Source organism: Syngnathoides biaculeatus, chromosome 6 (genome assembly GCF_019802595.1).
Source record: "Syngnathoides biaculeatus isolate LvHL_M chromosome 6, ASM1980259v1, whole genome shotgun sequence".
Classification (NCBI taxonomy): Eukaryota; Metazoa; Chordata; class Actinopteri; order Syngnathiformes; family Syngnathidae; genus Syngnathoides; species Syngnathoides biaculeatus.
Window position 1 is genome coordinate 31,674,836 of NC_084645.1, and position 15,049 is coordinate 31,689,884.

Sequence of the window (15,049 nt, forward strand, 5' to 3'; positions counted from 1 at the left end):
GAAAGCTTTTGAGTGAGTGCCCGAAGCTTACCGTCAGCAATTTAGCAACACTCGTAAATGGGACAGTGAGAGTTTTGTAGATTTTGGTAGGAAAAAGGAAACTTTGTTTGAGAAGTGGTGTAATTCAAGGGGGGTTTCAGATTTTGAGGGTTTGAAGCAGTTAGTTCTGATTGAGGATTTTAAGCAGTGTGTTCATTCAGATCTCCAAACTTATTTGAATGAACAGAACGTTAATGCCTTACGTGACGCAGCGGTGTTGGCAGATCATTATTTTTGGATTCACAAGAGTTCTTTTCGGTCTCCCGGCAATTCCAAGTTTTTTCGCCTAAAGGACTTTTTGTCGCGTAAGACTGCTTATGCAGGGTCTGGTGGTGATAAGGCAGGTTCCAATTCTTCTGACAAGCAGTCACATTCTTAGTCTGAAGCCAAGTCTCCTAGTGAAAAAGTCTTACTTCCCAATCTTGGCCAACCACTGAGCGCTAGGTACCGGGGTCCATACCTGATGAACTAAAAGGTGAGCAACAGACTATATTGTCCTTGACTCCTGGCCGTCGTAAACACAAAAGGTTATGTCATGTGAACATGATTAAGAAATATCATGAAGGACTAGAAACCAAACAAGTCAGTCGTATTGCTATACACTCTCCTCAGTTACTGATTGTACGGTTGATGATGATGTACATGTAAATTAGAATGTTGATGATGATGGAAATGTGAAGTTTGATGATTTGAGTGAATGTTTCAACAAAGTTGTTCAATTCTGATGTGTTAGTTGACCTTGATGAGAAAATTGAACAGAAAGTTATTCATCTCATATGTCACATTTGATTTTTTTTTTTTTAGTTCTCTCACCTATTTTCTGATGTATCTGGCCGCACAGATATGGTTAGTCATGATATAGTTTTAAGGTGATGCTGTGCCTGAAACTACAGCCATATCAAATGAATCCTGAAAAAAGTGAAATTCTGCAGAAAGAGGTGTAGTACCTGCTGGACTTATTGAAGTGGATGATTGGATTGATCACGTTGCTCGGTCAAGCTAATTACATGAGTAAGTTGGACCTTTTGAAGGACTTCTGGCAGGTGCTGCTCACAGACCGTGCTAAGAACATTGCAGCATTCGCTACACCCGACGGACTATCAATACAAAGTTGAGGTTCGGCTTGAAGAATGGCCCAGTGACGTTCCAAAGGCTCGTCAACAACGCGGCATCTGGTCTGGAAGGTGTCAAAGCCTACATGGATGATGTCATCGTTTCTGCCTTGGAATGGGACGATCACCTGAAGAGGATTTGGGAATTCTTCGATAGAGTGTCGGCAGGGAAATGACTGTCAATCTTACGAAGTGCGAGTTTGGAAAGGCACCAGTTGTATTTTTAGGGCTCGGCCTGGTACCAGTTGGCGCTGAAGTTGAGGCTATTGTACATTTCCCAGTTCTACAGTGTAAAAGAGAACTCATGAGATTCCTGGGTATGGCAGGCTAGTATAAGAAATTTTTGCCAAAATTTCTCTTGATGTATCTCCACTTCCTAACCTTTTGGGGGAAAGGGTTAGATTTCAGTGGGAAGGCAGTTGTCGAGCTGCATTTGGGGAAAAAGTCAAAAGCCATACTCATGAATTCCCCAGTGCACCTAACTTTGAGAAAGCATTTAAATTGCAAATTGAAGCAAGTGACGTAGGTGCAGGTGGTGTCCTGATGCAAGATGACGACTCCGGTCTTTATCATCCAGTGTGTTACTTTTCCAAAATGTTTGATATGCACCAAAGAAATTATTCAACCTTTTGAAAAGGAAACTCTTGCTGTGAATATTTGATGTTAAATCTGTAGTTATCTTACGACAAAGTTTTTTGTCAACTTTTCCTTAAGGGGGAGAGTGTGTGTCTATGTATTGCATTCATTCTGTATTGTTTTTCTTATGTACATTCTTTATTACAAAGAGGGGACTTTATTAGGTTGCCGGATCTTTGTGGAACGTACGGGAAGTGTCTATATAAGGACTGGCTAACTTTTAGCCGTGGCTTCTTACAAGTAACGACTCGGCTTATCTGCCTTTCCGCCACACTGCCTTCCACTAGCTGTCTTTTGGACATTTCTGGATTCATTACTCCATCGCTGGAAATACATTCGACTACAGGGACATTTATTCGGACGATACATCGTTTTGTTCGTTAGGTGGTGTTGTGTGACCTAAACTGCCATTGTACCTCTATTTTGTGACATTATATAGTGTGTGTGAATAAATTGTTTCAACGCAATATGACTGCTTTATTTTGCTGGTTTGACCAAGGGGATTTCGTTCTAAATTTACACATAAAATTATGTACTGTTTTAAGTTGCTTTTACTTAATTTTAACCATCAATTTGTTCCACGTGCTGCTTTCAACTGATGTGTACCCTTTTTAATGTCATACTCATCCCAAGTATTTCACATACTTTTTAACCCCATTAAAAAAAAAAGAAAAACACCACCGCCTTGTTTACACAATAGTTAACTCACTAATATTTGACTTGTATTTAAGCTCAGTCAAAAATTAGGTAGCTGCTGATTAAGTTAAAAATTTATGTTGCTGAATGGGGATTTAATTGATGAACAAAGTTCAATAGTGTACCCACTATCTTTCAACAAAATTACTTGTTACATTACACTTGTAGTTTTTATAGCCAAAAGTGATAATTTGTACGTCATGCGGCACCCCAACAAAGATGTCAGTCTGCTATGAAATATTAAGAGTACATTCTTCTCCATATACAATTTGTTTCATGTGCCCTTTGTTAAATTCAACAGGAAAAATGGAAACTCTTACCTGCCTTCTTAAAGGTAAAAAAAACACACATACACACACAGTCATGCACTACAATTAAAAGTCCTGATATGTTTGAAATATTTAATATACTTTCAAGATGTTATATAGATTGTGCAAAGAAAAAAAAAATGTGGCTACGCCAATAATCGGAAGCAGGACTGTATGTATGTATCACCGAACTGCAAAAGGCCTCTTTATACTCTCGCAGTCACGCGGTCGAAAACACCCGCATTGCATCATGTGACCAACGCATTGGCTTTTGATGGCCTTTCAGCATCGCTGCAAAAAATTGTTGCTGTGCATGAAATATTGTCATCATCTCTCGTGATTGGTCCCTTTTGGTCACATGCTGTGATGAAGTACTCAGTGTTCCCTTTAGTTCCAGATGATGTTCTATGGTTGCCATTGTTGTTACTTTGTTCCTTCTTACAGAAAGGAAAGTAAATTGCCAAAAAATCCAGAGGAAACTCCACCCTGCGGCGTCCCAGTCAACATTAGCCGTAGCGACACCCCCGATTTGGCAGAGAACAGCAATACTTGTTCAAAGCTGCATGGGTTGCGCTACAGTATAAAGGCAAAATGTGTGCTGGATAGCCGCAGTGATGTCAGCACGGTTGTCGCCTGTGCAATTATAAAGAAGCCTTAAAAAAAAAAAAAAAAAAAGCACTTTTCTGGAAAATCACTAGTGGGACACTTAAAACTAATGACTTTCTCAATGTGTTTTTAAGGTGAAAGGCTTAGTGAAGCAGCACATCGACTCGTTCAACTATTTCATCAATGTAGAGGTAAAACCGACCGAGACAGACAACGAGAGAGATGGAGACAAAGCGACAGTAGATCGATCGCTGTGTCTGTGTGTTTACTCAGCCTGTAATGTGCAATCTCAACATCCCACTCCTTAGATCAAGAAAATCATGAGTGCCAACGAGAAGATAACAAGTGATGCGGACCCGATGTGGTACATCAAGTAAGTGCCATTGTCCTTGATAACTTGCACAAAAAGGGACAGTTGCATACATGAATATAAATATTCATTTATTGATGTCACAAAAGCGTAGGATCACTGCAGTCATTATTATTGCAACACACTTTGTCATTATCCATCCATCCATACCTTCATCCTGTTAGTTTTTGATATTAACATAATTGACTAGGAAATTAGCAAGTTTACCAAATGCTTTTTTTGGATAATACATTTGCTTTGTGGAACCTTGTGTTTTCAGACAGATTTTAATAGTTCAAAGTTAGAGAGTCCAATACAATCAGCATGTAAAATATCTGAAGGGTGATCATTTGTGTTGGTATGCTTTCCCACTATTTCTCTATATCTCATGATTAGACCTTTTCATTACCTGTTTTTGAAGATACGCTCGTATAGATTTTCTATACTTACCTCATTAAAAAAAATCATGATCATCTGACATAAAAAAAGTACCCAGAATTTTTCAGTCCTTTCTGCATTCATTTGCCAGCTCATTTCTGATCAGTTTGCACTCCCAGATATTTATACTGTAGTTAACCCATTCATGGGAAGGGTGGCAATTTTTTGCATTGTTGAGATAAAAGTCTCCTAACAGGCCACAATCAAGGAAATAACACTTCTTTTTCATTTATGGTTAAGTACTTGGGTTTTCTTTGATTGTCACAAAAATAGGACCTTGCTCATTAAAGGATATATTTTTCAAGGGAAAAATGGTATAGCTGTAATCCAACTAGTTTATTACAGTTATTTACTGTAAATAAGTAAATTAAAAACATCAGCTTTTCAACGTTCCAAACTTTTTTGTGTCCTATGTCGCTCCGACCTAGGTGTGACCGGTGTCAGAGAAGCTTTATCTAAACAGCTAACAGAAATGGGTTTCAGTACGATTATCAGTAAGTTGCAGATATCAGAAGAATATCAAACATTAAGTGAAGTCTACTTCATGTGGAAGAGGAAGGAACAGTGCTCTCCAGATACCAAAGTATGGCTTCACATTAAAACATTTAAATATTTTGATATACTGAAGGATATAATGTGTGAAAATCATGATGTCCCAAAAATGGGACGCTGCCCACGAATGGGTTAATGACCTGCTCAATCTTTGAATGCTGAGATCCTTCTAATGTCATTTTATTCTTGCAGGTACCTCAATATCTACATTGGCATGCCTGATGTGGAAGAGAGCTTCAATGTGACGCGACCAGTCTCCCCTCATGAGGTAAATAAACCTTGTAACAGTTAATACACAATCTAGAAACACTGTATGTTTGGTGGGTTCAATAATTGAAGAGGCAATAAATTGTCATGTTTCCTAATTATATGTAGCATTTTCTTTCAATACTGAAAAAAAAAAAATGCATGGAAACACCTACATTATGTACAAAGGAGCGCTACGGCCATTCGTGGGGCAGGGGGGTGAGACTAAATCTATATTCCTGTGATGTCGCTACTTTAATCTTGAAAATACACAAATTTAATGTTGTAATATCATGACATGCCTCTTGGACATTCAAGACTTTTTTTTCTGGAAAATAGGTTTTTGAAAATATATTAAAGTGTACAACTATGTCAACTGTCTGGTGATTTTCAACTTTAATATCGTATTTCTTTCAGTGTGGTAGGTCCTATTACGGTTGGGTAAATGTATGATAGGGCTCTGTAAAAGTGTACATGTAACATGCATTTAAAGATGTGGTCGCTAGGGGCACTGTTGCAACAGCTGTTGAGGTACTGCCACATCACCACTTTTTAAAAGGTCCTGCAACAGTCCTGTTCGAGTGGCTCGTTGGTCTAGGGGTATGATTCTCGCTTAGGGTGCGAGAGGTCCCGGGTTCAAATCCCGGACGAGCCCTACTTTTGACTTTTATGGGACACCTCACGTTTTTAAGTCGGTGTCGGTCAGAAGCGTTGGAAATGAGGCAATCAGTGTGACCAACTGCTTAACTTACGCATGTCATCATGCATTTATCTTGTGTTTTTGTCCCCCCCGGATGAGCCATCTCTTTAACTTTTTGTGGTCGTTATCAACGTGTGCAAATAGAAGCAAAAGCTTCTTTTATTTGAAAATGTTCTTTTTTTTTTCATCAAATCTTCCTACTTTTTTCTTGTTCACTCCAGTGTCGTCTCCGAGACATGACCTACTCAGCACCCATCACTGTGGACATAGAGTACACACGCGGCAGTCAGAGAATCATCCGCAATGCTCTGCCCATTGGAAGGTACCTCGCTGTAACTTTTAGTCAAACTTGTCATAGGCCACATTGTAGTTATGGTTGTCCTCAGGGGACCAGTTGTAACGGTTAAACAAAATGCTTTACATGTATAATCACTATGGGGTGTAAAAGCGCCTTTGGATACCTGTGCCGTTAGAAAAGGGCTTGTTAGATATCATCAGAAAGTATACATATTTACTTCATTTGTCTGCAAATTATTTATTCATTTCACACAGATCTTAAATCTTTGTTTTGCTTTTTTAGGTAATTGCAGATAGATGGTTTTCTTTTTATGACAGCAACTACGTAGACAAGTGCAAACTCAATTACTTGGCTGAACGGTGTGAATTATTATGTTGTGAAAACACAAATAATGGCATTTTTTAAATAGTTTTTAGCTCCAAGTAAAGACAGCGTCACTAAAGACTACCTAAAATTTTATTTGTATTACACTAGTATACATATGACTAGCCAGAAATTGAGGTCCCCAGCATTTGTTTATATGTTAGGCGTGTGGCTAGCTTTTACTGGCCACATAAAATGACACTGGGCTTAATTTGGCCTGAAGGCCCTGATTCCTTGATTTTGACACTTGTGTGTCTTCATCAGCTTCACTGATAAGGCTGAACCTCCTCCAGCCAATGTTACTTTTAAATTGGATTATTTTTTTTTGTCAGGATGCCCATCATGCTTCGAAGCTCCAACTGTGTCCTCACAGGAAAGACACCGTTGGAGTTCTCAAAACTGAACGAATGCCCCCTGGATCCGGGTATGGAAAATTTCATTTTAAGTGTTTAAACTCTGTGCATTGTCTTCAAACCTGCCATTGTTTATCTACAGTGACACTTTTTTTAAATGCACTTTTTGGCGATGCAGGTGGGTATTTCATTGTAAAAGGTCAAGAGAAAGTCATTCTGATCCAGGAGCAGCTGTCCAAGAACAGAATAATTGTGGAGCAGGACAGGAAAGGAGCAGTGGGAGCCTCAGTTACCAGGTAGAGATGACCCGCACAAAACATCACCACACAGCATTTTTTATAAAGAGAAAATGAAAATCTCCCCATCAGCCACAAAATGAGCTCATTATACCCTTCACATTCCTTTTAAGATACAGGTTATTGTTACTATTTATATATATTTATTATAATTATATACATGGCAATTTTTACAGGATTATTGCAGAACCAGGTACAATTTGCTAAGAGCATCCCAAAATGAAAAAAAAAAAGAAAAGAAATTTTGGTCTCTGAATGTTAAATTGCAAGCCATAAAGTTCACGTTTTTTTTTTGCCCTCATAATCCATCATGGCATACAGTGGGGAAAAATCATTATTTGATCCATTTAGATCTTCGATAACTCAATGTCCGTATGAAATATTTGACAAAAGAGCTGTGATCAGATGAAACCATAGTTGACCTGTTTGGCTTGCTCTTCTGACAGTTCCAGTGTTCATGCGACGTATCCTTCTTCCTTATTCCTGCTTTCTGTGTGACCCTCATTCTCCCCCCTCTTCCTCACCTTCCCAGCTCCACTCACGAGAAGAAAAGCAGAACAAATATGATTGTAAAACAAGGCCGATTCTACCTGAAGCACAACACCCTGACAGAGGACGCACCCATCGCCATTATATTCAAGGTTCGTGCTTTGTGCACTAGGGGGCGCCCCAAGATCGGTTTCTATATCCCACTTGGAGGCTAAACCAATAACAGACTGCAATGGCAGGGATGTTCTATGAAAAACATCTGCATAATGAGAAGAGGGTGAGCGGAGAGAAGACAGCAAAGTTCTTTGTGGTTTTGGTGTGGGCAAATTTGCTCAAAAACAGTTGACTCATTAGTTTGAAAATATTGATTTTCAACTGTAAATAGAAAAGTCTTGTCAGAAAAGACATGTTTCAAGTCCAAGTCTATTCGAATCTCATGAATCTCAAATTAAGTTGGGTGCAAGTTTTAGCCATGGATGTCGCAATCTATCAAATTGCCAACTTAAGTCTTCCTAACTGCATTACAGAAGATCCTCGGTTTATGGTAGAGGTTTAGTCAATTTAGTTAAAAAAAAACTCTGGTAAGTGCAGTGTACATGCATAGTAAAAGTAAAAAAGTGTACATGAGTGTACTTGTATGTAATAAAACTTTGTGGATTCAAACCCAAACTTCAGAACAGTGATGGAGACATGCTAATCATGAGTCGACTTCGTTGCACCTTATATGTCTCCATTGCTTGAAAATGTCAGTCAGCCAGCTGGCATCATTAACTTCTTTGCCCGCTGAGAACAAATCTCTTGAGTATCTTCAGGGCAGAAGTCGTTATCCCGACGTTGTCACTTTTGTGTGTTTGCTGTATTTGCATGTGCTTCTCTCCCATCCCGCCTCGGATGTGGACAAAACAACGTCCATCCGAGACTATTGCCTCAGTTCCCACAGCCTAGCATTTCCATAAGCAAATGTCACCTACAACCCCGTGACTCCATGCGCACGCACACACACGCAAACATGCGCACACACACCATTCCTGGTTTAACTCTGCTCTTATGCAAGTGTAAGATGTCTATTGTTTGTTCACCTCCAGAGTGCAGGCTTGTCTACACAAATCCTTTTATTTAATTTCCACTCTGGGTCAGTCTGAAAATATTCTTCCTTCTCCAGGATTCCCACAGGTGTTTGAAATTATACAGAATTAAAACAAAAAGTGGATGAATGAGTTGTTGCTATCAGAGTTGCTGCAAAAAGCATTATGATTGATCCTGGAGAAAATGTATGAACTATTGAGTAACTAACTACTTGTCCTTTCCAAAGGGGATGGGTGTGGAGAGTGACCAGGAGATCGTACAGATGATTGGCACGGAGGAGCATGTCATGGCCAGTTTTGCCCCAAGTCTGGAGGAATGTCAAAAAGCTCAAATATTCACGCAGACTCAGGTAAGCACTCTGACAAGCTGAGCATATTTTCCCCCTCCCTCCTGGTCAAAGTCAGCAAAAGCTTGATTGTCAATGTCTCTGAAAGATGAAGTACTTTGGTGGCAGAAAGACCACACATTTGCTAATTCACAGCACAGTCATATGGAGACTGTGGCTGAGCCAAAGTTCTTGCCACAATATTTAAATATCTGCCATGGGAAATATTGACCACAGCCTCCCCGACTGTCTTCAAGCATATCAAGGTTGAAAAATGGCTGAACACACCTGACACTACAGGGTAATCACTCAGGGTAATCTTCTAACTACATCAGATAATTGGACCTTTGTTGACTTAATGTGCACGGGAGCAACTGAATAAAGCTCAAATTTGGCATGAGTATAATTATATGTACGCTGTTTTACTTCTGATTTCCAATTAAACATCTATTCAAAATTATAACTCTACAGCAATTCTAATTCTTTTTTTAAAGGACATTGTCAGAGACCTTTGGCGTGTCTCTGGTTTGGGGATAATTATCAAAAAAATTCAAAAGCCACTGTCTGCGATTGTACGGGGGTGGGTTTTTGCCCATGGTATGGGTAACTTGTAAATCAGTGAAGGCATCCAGGCAACATCTTTAGCAGGGCTTTCCCTGCTTCCAGCTCTCTGGAACCCATAAATTATCCACCTGTGCCGAATATTATTATTATGAGTATGTTATACGAGCTATTTTCACAACTATGCCTTGATGAGCCCACTTTTGTTGTATGGATGTTTTTAGAAGAGACCAATGACTCGTGACTTTAGCGACATCACTAAATAAGATGTCCTTTGAAGAGCAGGATGCTGCCTCTTGACAAGAGACCCTTGCCTTTCTTTGACAGCTTCATCCTGTTAATGGTGTGTGTTTTTTTTTTTTTTACATCCATGAATGCAATTTGTTTGGGTTCTTTTTCCTGAAAGATTATGTGGTTAAGAGGAGCCGCCTGGTTCACTGACGAGGCGTTATTTGCGTCCTAGCAACCGGCTGCCGCTGCGCCCGTGTTTCTGCCTCCTTCATGTCTTTTCAATGTGTTCACAGGGTCATTGTACTGTGCACAATGATTCGTAAATCTATACCATTAAACGCAGATACAGATAAGCAACATTCTCATCAGATAATGATGAGTAATCAACAGTACATCAGTCTGCCTTGGGTTGTTTTTACACTGCAGAACTATGGAAGTAAATATGTGCCACCAGGATTTGAATTAAAATGCTGCTGAAAATTTCATGTTGTAAAATTCACATTATTTCAAAGTGATCACATTTCCAATAGCTGTATTTCAGTTTAAGTTTTCAGTGTTAACAAATTCGCCATATAAAAAAAATTCAACCCTTACAATTCAAATGCAATATTTTCAGTCTCCTGAGATTCAACTGGCTACAATTCGCTGTCTTAAATTCACCGTTTGACAACCAGACAATCCAATTACGCTTTCTTAGTATGTGACATCACGTGACTAAGAAATTTGAAATAACAATGTGAATTTTACAACATAAAATTTTCAGTTGCATTTTTAATTCGAATCCTGGTGGCACATATTCACTTCCATACAGAACCCAATTCAGGTTTCTGCTCTCAAATTTCACAACTGGGAACTTTTCATTGTAATATAAATGAAAAATACAAGACATAGATTCGGATATCTTGCAGATCTGCCAACCTATAGAAATTCACTTCCAGAAAGGTTTGTCCAAATTTGAGAGAATTAACATTTTTATCTAAATATTGTCAAGAACATTTGCATGGAGCAGTTATTGCAGTATCTTATGTAATAGGATAAAAATATTGCACAACAATCATTTCTCTATAAGATTAATCCATACTAAATTGTGTTTTCAATATTTATTTTATTGTTATATACACCTTGTAATACAAGATGAATGTCGATCTGCCATTGTCAAAATTGTCTGTGTATGGATTATTTGACCTTTACCAGTTGTGATTTTAACCTTGGTTTCAAAAAAGTAATTATATTAAGTCAGATTAATCAAATCCATCCATTTTTATTGAGAACTGAACCCATGTTTCCTGCAACGTAGTCAGGCGAGTGTACCAATACATCATCAATGACTATTAATCAATTCTCAAAAGTCATTTAAAACTCAGAACTCTTTGGCAAACAACTTGCTGATAGATTGAATTTGATAGTTTATACATAGTAGTTTAGATTTCTGTTTTGTGAATTTGTATAGATGTCCCCTTTGTAGGCTCTTTATGTGTGTGTGTGTTTCTTTCGGCTTGTCCCTTTCGGGGTCGCCACAGCGTGTCATCTCAGATGAACGCATATATATGTTTGGCACAATTTTTACGCCGGATGCCCTTCCTGACGCAACCCTTCTCAGGGAGTGGAGGCCCCAGTGAGATACGAACCCACAACCTCTGGTTTACCAAACCAGTGCTCTAACCACTGAGCTACGGGGCCTCCTTTTGTAGGCTCTTTATAATATATATATTTACCGTTATGGTACCTATATCCATTGCAACTGATATGATTGAGATTTCCCCATTGTTGGACTAAGAAAGGATTCCTTACTTACAGTATTGTAACAAATATTTATTTTTAATAATAATATACTTTTAACCTTACAGCAGGCGTCGTCTCCAGTGAGTACTCTCTGCTATAACAGGGTTCTAACCCGACCTTTTTGGCAAGTGTACTGAATCCCCTATTCACATTTTGCAAATTCATGACACCGATGGCTTATAAAATTAACGTCATGCATTTCTGGCTTTTCCTACCCACTCCTCACCCTCTCTTTATTATAATGTAAACGATAGGTTTAAGAAGAATGATAAAAAGTGTAGCTTATTCACTATCATAGAGGCAGTGATTTGTGACTTTTAATGCATTGACATAGGCCGCAAAAGGTAACATTCACCTATGCAGCTTGGCAGGCAGGGGGGCATAATAAAATAGTGTGCTCCTAACCAGGTTTTGTTTCCTCTCCTTCCCTTTTTACATTAAGGATCCTACATTGACAAATAACATTTTTGTTGATGAGAATTCATGTTTGCTTTTGTTGCCAGGCTCTGAGGTACCTCGGGAATAAAGTGCGGAGGCAGCGCATGTGGGGAGGACCCAAGAAAACCAAAATGGAGGAGGCCAGGGAACTGCTCGCTTCACTAATTCTCACACATGTGCCTGTAAGTTTGAAACATAAAACGTTATGGGTGGGTTCCTGGGGAGGTGAGCTATGTGCACGAAATATAACATCGTCATTCTGTGGTTGTGTGTGTATTCAGGTGAAAGAATTTAACTTCAGAGCCAAGTGTATTTACCTGGCAGTGATGGTGCGCAGGGTGATCCTGGCTCAAGGGGACAACAAAGTGGATGACAGAGATTACTATGGCAACAAACGTCTTGAGTTGGCCGGACAGGTATGACTTCTTAAAACATTCCACTTCAGTTTGGTATGGTCTGTATGTATTTCCATTGTCACGCTAGACTCTACTCACAAAATTAAGAGATGGTTAACCAGTTGTTAGCACATCTCTCATTATACTTGTAATGTCTTTATAAGAATAATTTCAATGTGTTTTATTTAAATGAGTTGCTTTCTAAATCTGAACAGACCACAGGTTGAGCAATAAATGCAGGATCCACAGTATAACAGCTGACTTAGAAATAACATCTGTTTTTCCTTTTTAGTGTGACAAGAGTACCAAATCAGCTTGATTTAAAAAAAAAAAAAAAAAAAAAAGTGTACTGTAAAGATGTAGTAGAAAGTCATGCATGTGGTACAATTCAGGAGATCACAGCATCAGAAGTGAGCCCCAGATCCCTCACCTGTATCTTTTTGTTCCAGCCTCCTCCTTTTATTAAGACTTTTTCCGTCTGCTTTGTTTCATCCCTGTTTTGTTTTCTTCACCCCCGCCAACCCTGCTTGTATTGCCGCCTGGCTTTGTCAGGCGCGAGATATGCGGTAGCACCAAAATCCCAAAGCTTTGGAATGGCGGGGATTTTTCAGTGTGCTGACAATAGATACGGTGCCTTGACTAGAGCGATTGAGCTAATCCGCGGGCCCGCCTCTGATAATGTCATTACTGCTGTCTTAAGTTCTTTAATTTCCCCCCACTCCACCCCGACCTGGAGGGGAAGGGGGGGGGGTCCTCTTTCAATAGGGGCTTACACCAGCAATCTTCTCGCTCTCCAATTATTCTTCCCTGACATTCAACTAATTGGACTAGCTGTGCAACAGAAGCTTAATTTCTTTATTAATTTCAAGCCCGTTTGTTGTGATATCTGCTAACCCTCAGGTCGGGCGGTGGGGGCTCCAAAAGAGGCGGGAAAGGAAGCATGATTTGGGCTCACTCAGTTTAAATATGATTGTAAAATCACACGTCACACTGACAACTCTGAATGCATTTTAACCAAAACTGATGAGGACATATTTTTGTCTCTGCAGCTTCTGTCCTTGCTCTTTGAAGACTTGTTTAAAAAGTTCAACTCTGAACTGAAGAAGATTGCCGACCAGATCATCCCCAAACAGAGGGCGGCACAGTTCGATGTGGTCAAGCACATGAGACAGGACCAGATCACGAACGGCATGATCAACGCCATTTCCACTGTAAGTCTTTGTGTGGGCCTGTGTGGGCGTGTGTCTGATATTACTGGCTAGGTGCAACTCATGTAGGAGTTGTTTGGCTTTGTCACACAAGGCCCATTTGATAAGGGGTGGCTTGTGATAGGTCAATTGGTTCATTCAAAATTTTGACGATTGTGGTCTATCAAAGGAGAGCAGCTGGCTAGTAGTTAGCGAGTCTGGATTTTCTGGCTCCCTCACATATTTTAAAACATGCAGATTTAATTTAGTGAAGACTAAATTGTCCATTGCTGTGAATGATTGTTTGTGTATTTGCAATTGGCTGGTGAGCAATCCAGGGTGTCAGCTGGAGTAAGCTGCAGTCTCCATCTTACCTTCTACCCTAATAAGTACAACTGCAATTAAAAATCCACAGTTCATAAAAACCCTACATTTTTCACTGGCAATAATATTTGCTGACCATGTGCTATTAGAACTGCCCTGTGACTTGCTCGCAACCAGTCCAGGGTGCACCTCGCCTCCTATCCAAAGACAGCTAGTGTATGCAACAGCTCACTCGCAACCCTAATGAAGTACAGCATTACAGAAAATGCACATATGGATGGTCGGTCAAACATGGATATGACTTATTCTGAAAAATATTCAATAAGTCTTCCTGTTATAGGGCAACTGGTCCCTGAAGAGATTCAAGATGGACCGTCAGGGCGTGACACAGGTGTTGTCTCGTCTCTCTTACATTTCGGCTCTGGGGATGATGACCCGTATATCCTCCCAGTTCGAGAAGACCCGGAAGGTCAGCGGGCCGCGCTCCCTGCAGCCCTCACAGTGGGGCATGCTGTGCCCGTCCGATACACCTGAAGGCGAGGTGAGCGTTCGTCCACACACACACGATTGCTTTGGTTGCTTACAGTACACCGGCACCTTCACTTTCAAGTGTGCCAACTTACATGTTATGTTATGTTATGTTATGTTATGTTATGTTATGAGCCGCCACTTATTGAACTTTTCGCTTTGTTTTGGTTGCCAAAATTTGAGTTACAAGTAATTGTAAGACAATAACATTTTTGCAATTTAACTACATTAATCCTTTTCATGTGGGAAAGCGAGCCAATGAGCTTTCAACTGTAATTGAAAAGGACAAAGTTCAACAGACAGACAAAATGGGAAAACTCAGAAGGCGCTGGTGCTGTTGGCCATCACTCATGCCCAGACGCTCATACACAGACTAACTGGCCAACTTCAGCTCCTCACCTCACTCACTCTACCCGATCCCTTACAGGCATACATCCAACACATGATAACTACAGTATCAACAGTAAAGGGACTTTATAAAACCACAGGTTTTTGGGATGTCAAACATTTTCTTCTAAGGGCTGCAAAGAGAAAAAAGAAAGGGAGAGACCATGTTGACATCTTCAAAGGACACTCACTCAAGATGTCATTATAGATAAAGCTATGAAATATTTGTGTAGACATATTTAATAATAAAACCAGCTAGCTAATCAAGCAAAAAGTCAATGATTATTAAAACGTTTTGGTTGTCCAGTGGCTCTGTATCCCACT

General features: G+C 39.7%; 1 protein-coding gene and 1 non-coding gene across 6 annotated transcripts in view; both read left to right on the forward strand.

The window, feature by feature from the left end:
• polr3b (polymerase (RNA) III (DNA directed) polypeptide B) overlaps positions 1-15,049 on the forward strand; it is a 41,567-nt gene that overhangs the window by 1,054 nt on the left and 25,464 nt on the right. For all 5 annotated transcript variants that reach the window (XR_009795504.1, XR_009795502.1, XR_009795503.1 and 2 more), the window contains exons 2-14: positions 2,785-2,817; positions 3,532-3,588; positions 3,706-3,770; positions 4,929-5,004; positions 5,904-6,004; positions 6,676-6,767; positions 6,875-6,992; positions 7,525-7,633; positions 8,794-8,916; positions 11,970-12,086; positions 12,186-12,320; positions 13,349-13,510; positions 14,151-14,351. Coding sequence is in view for 2 of the 5 variants with exons in the window: in XM_061823484.1 (XP_061679468.1) it covers positions 2,785-2,817; positions 3,532-3,588; positions 3,706-3,770; positions 4,929-5,004; positions 5,904-6,004; positions 6,676-6,767; positions 6,875-6,992; positions 7,525-7,633; positions 8,794-8,916; positions 11,970-12,086; positions 12,186-12,320; positions 13,349-13,510; positions 14,151-14,351 (1,389 nt within the window). In the remaining 3 variants the exon portion in view is untranslated. The remainder of the gene's footprint in view (positions 1-2,784; positions 2,818-3,531; positions 3,589-3,705; positions 3,771-4,928; positions 5,005-5,903; positions 6,005-6,675; positions 6,768-6,874; positions 6,993-7,524; positions 7,634-8,793; positions 8,917-11,969; positions 12,087-12,185; positions 12,321-13,348; positions 13,511-14,150; positions 14,352-15,049) is intronic.
• trnap-agg (transfer RNA proline (anticodon AGG)) lies at positions 5,566-5,637 on the forward strand. The gene has a single exon. It is a non-coding gene; the product is annotated as a tRNA-Pro (tRNA).